General features: G+C 70.4%; 1 protein-coding gene across 1 annotated transcript in view; it reads left to right on the top strand.

Annotated features, from left to right (window-relative positions):
* The window catches only part of ADGRL1 (adhesion G protein-coupled receptor L1), a 44,722-nt gene extending 44,408 nt beyond the window's left edge, over positions 1-314 (top strand). The window contains exon 25 of the mRNA XM_006161050.3: positions 1-314. Coding sequence (XP_006161112.2) covers positions 1-168 — 168 coding nt within the window. The 3' untranslated portion in view covers positions 169-314.
* Positions 315-811: the final 497 nt, after the last annotated feature.

Below are 811 nucleotides of genomic sequence, written 5' to 3'. Positions count from 1 at the left end.
CCCGAAATCTACTACACCTCGCGCCCACCGGCCCTGGTGGCCCGGAACCCCCTGCAGGGTTACTACCAGGTGCGGCGACCTAGCCACGAGGGCTACCTGGCAGCCCCGGGCCTCGAGGGGCCAGGGCCCGACGGGGATGGGCAGATGCAGCTGGTCACCAGTCTCTGAGGGGACCTCACGGACCAGGGGCTGGGTGGCCCAGGCCGGGGAGGATACCCTGGGCACAGGGCTCTGGTGGGAGAGGGGACGGATGGAGGCAGTGGCTGGTGGGCCACTCTCTCCGGGCGCCCCTTGGCCCTGCGCCCCACGGTCCCCTCGGGGCTCTGCGTTGGCGGGGGCCAGGGTTCACAGACAGGGTGTGTCTCTGAGGGGACCTCACGGACCAGGGGCTGGGTGGCCCAGGCCGGGGAGGATACCCTGGGCACAGGGCTCTGGTGGGAGAGGGGACGGATGGAGGCAGTGGCTGGTGGGCCACTCTCTCCGGGCGCCCCTTGGCCCTGCGCCCCACGGTCCCCTCGGGGCTCTGCGTTGGCGGGGGCCAGGGTTCACAGACAGGGTTTCCCACCAGCCACACGCACCAGCTCTGTTTGGGGGAGGAAGTGCAGTGAGGAGGAGCCCAGAGGTCCCCAGGGGGAGCCAAGAGGGAGAGATCGGAAGGGTGCAGCCTGCTCCTCGACTCCCCCTGCCCCCTTCATCCCCACTCTTCCTGCCTCTCTGGAGGGGCCCATGGTTCTAGTTAACCTGGGCGGGGAGGAGCAGCTTCAGAGGTTGGCAGACGCCCCCAGCCCTGGGCCTCCCTCCCCGCCCCCTC

Source organism: Tupaia chinensis, unplaced genomic scaffold (assembly GCF_000334495.1).
Source record: "Tupaia chinensis unplaced genomic scaffold, TupChi_1.0 Scaffold138060_1, whole genome shotgun sequence".
NCBI lineage: Eukaryota > Metazoa > Chordata > Mammalia > Scandentia > Tupaiidae > Tupaia > Tupaia belangeri.
The sequence above is the reverse complement of the archived record's forward strand: the minus strand, read 5'-3'. Positions and strand labels throughout refer to the sequence as shown.